This window comes from Antrostomus carolinensis, unplaced genomic scaffold (assembly GCF_000700745.2).
Source record: "Antrostomus carolinensis isolate BGI_N321 unplaced genomic scaffold, ASM70074v2 scaffold43468, whole genome shotgun sequence".
NCBI classification, from domain to species: Eukaryota; Metazoa; Chordata; class Aves; order Caprimulgiformes; family Caprimulgidae; genus Antrostomus; species Antrostomus carolinensis.
This window is the reverse complement of record NW_010334536.1, coordinates 7,306-8,366: the sequence shown is the minus strand read 5'-3', so window position 1 is coordinate 8,366 and position 1,061 is coordinate 7,306. Positions and strand designations below refer to the sequence as shown.

The 1,061-nt window shown below is 60.4% G+C and overlaps 1 protein-coding gene across 1 annotated transcript in view; it reads left to right on the top strand.

Moving 5' to 3' along the window:
* Positions 1–1,061, top strand: part of SFXN2 (sideroflexin 2) — a 5,246-nt gene that overhangs the window by 826 nt on the left and 3,359 nt on the right. Inside the window, exons 3-4 of the mRNA XM_029086558.1 lie at positions 29–134; positions 945–1,043. Of these exons, the coding sequence (XP_028942391.1) occupies positions 29–134; positions 945–1,043 (205 nt within the window). The remainder of the gene's footprint in view (positions 1–28; positions 135–944; positions 1,044–1,061) is intronic.

Sequence of the window (1,061 nt, the reverse complement as noted above, 5' to 3'; positions counted from 1 at the left end):
GCTCCATGTCCCTGTGCCCTCTCCCTAGTGCCCAGCCTGTGGTTGGAGCATCGCAGATCCTCCCGGCCCCCAGCATGGCTCGGGACAGTCGTGCCTCACCCTGAGCTCTCAGCTCAGCTCTTCTCAAAGCCCCTGTAATGATTAACGCAGCCAAGTCCTGCATGGCCATTGTTCTTGTTCCGTAGACCATAACAGCCCCTGAAACTGGGGACCAAACGTGCCCCCAGGCCAGGCTGCTCCAGCATCCCCAGCCCACACCAACAGCCCCCTGCATTTCCCTTCTGAAATGGCTAATTGGGCAATCCTGTGCCCAGTGCAGAGTACATGTGGGACAGACACTGCCTTTCCCAGGGGATCCCCATCCCACCCCTGTTTGCTGGACTGGTTTGCCAGTGGCTGGTGAGGTCCAGCCTGGATGGGGGATCTTCCCAGCCCATCTCCACCCTCCTGCATCCCAAAGCTTGCTTAGACCCACATCTCCTCATGTTCCCTCCTGCCCCACCTCCTTGTCCCTGAGAAACTGGTAGGAGCCCAGTCCTGGTCACGCCTAGAGCTGCCTCGTGTTCCTCCTCCTCGCCGCTCCCATTGATGAAGGCTTATCTGAGCCCAGCAGGATGGCTGCTGCCCTGCTGAGAGCTGGGTCTCCCACCGCTGTCCAAGAGCCCCGGAGGGCTCCCTGTCCAAGAGCCCTGGAGGGCTCACGTGCCTCAACGTCACCTCTTCACGTGCCACCCAAAGCCCCACAGCAAGCCAGGACTCCTGGGGTCATTTCCCAGCTCTGCCACTGGCTTGTGGCTTTGCTGCAGTGCCTCAGTTTCCCCTGGGAGACACCAGGATAAGAGTATTGAGGGCATCTTGGCTGTCCCCCCACCAAACCTGGCCACAGGCACAGGCTGGACATCCCTGATGGCCCTTGGGTGCTCTCCTGTCCCTTCCCTCTGCAGAACGGTGCCTGCTGTGGTTTTCTGGCAGTGGGTGAACCAGTCCTTCAATGCCATCGTCAACTACACCAACCGCAACGCCGCCTCCCCCATCTCGCTGAGGTGAGTGTGCCCTTGCGT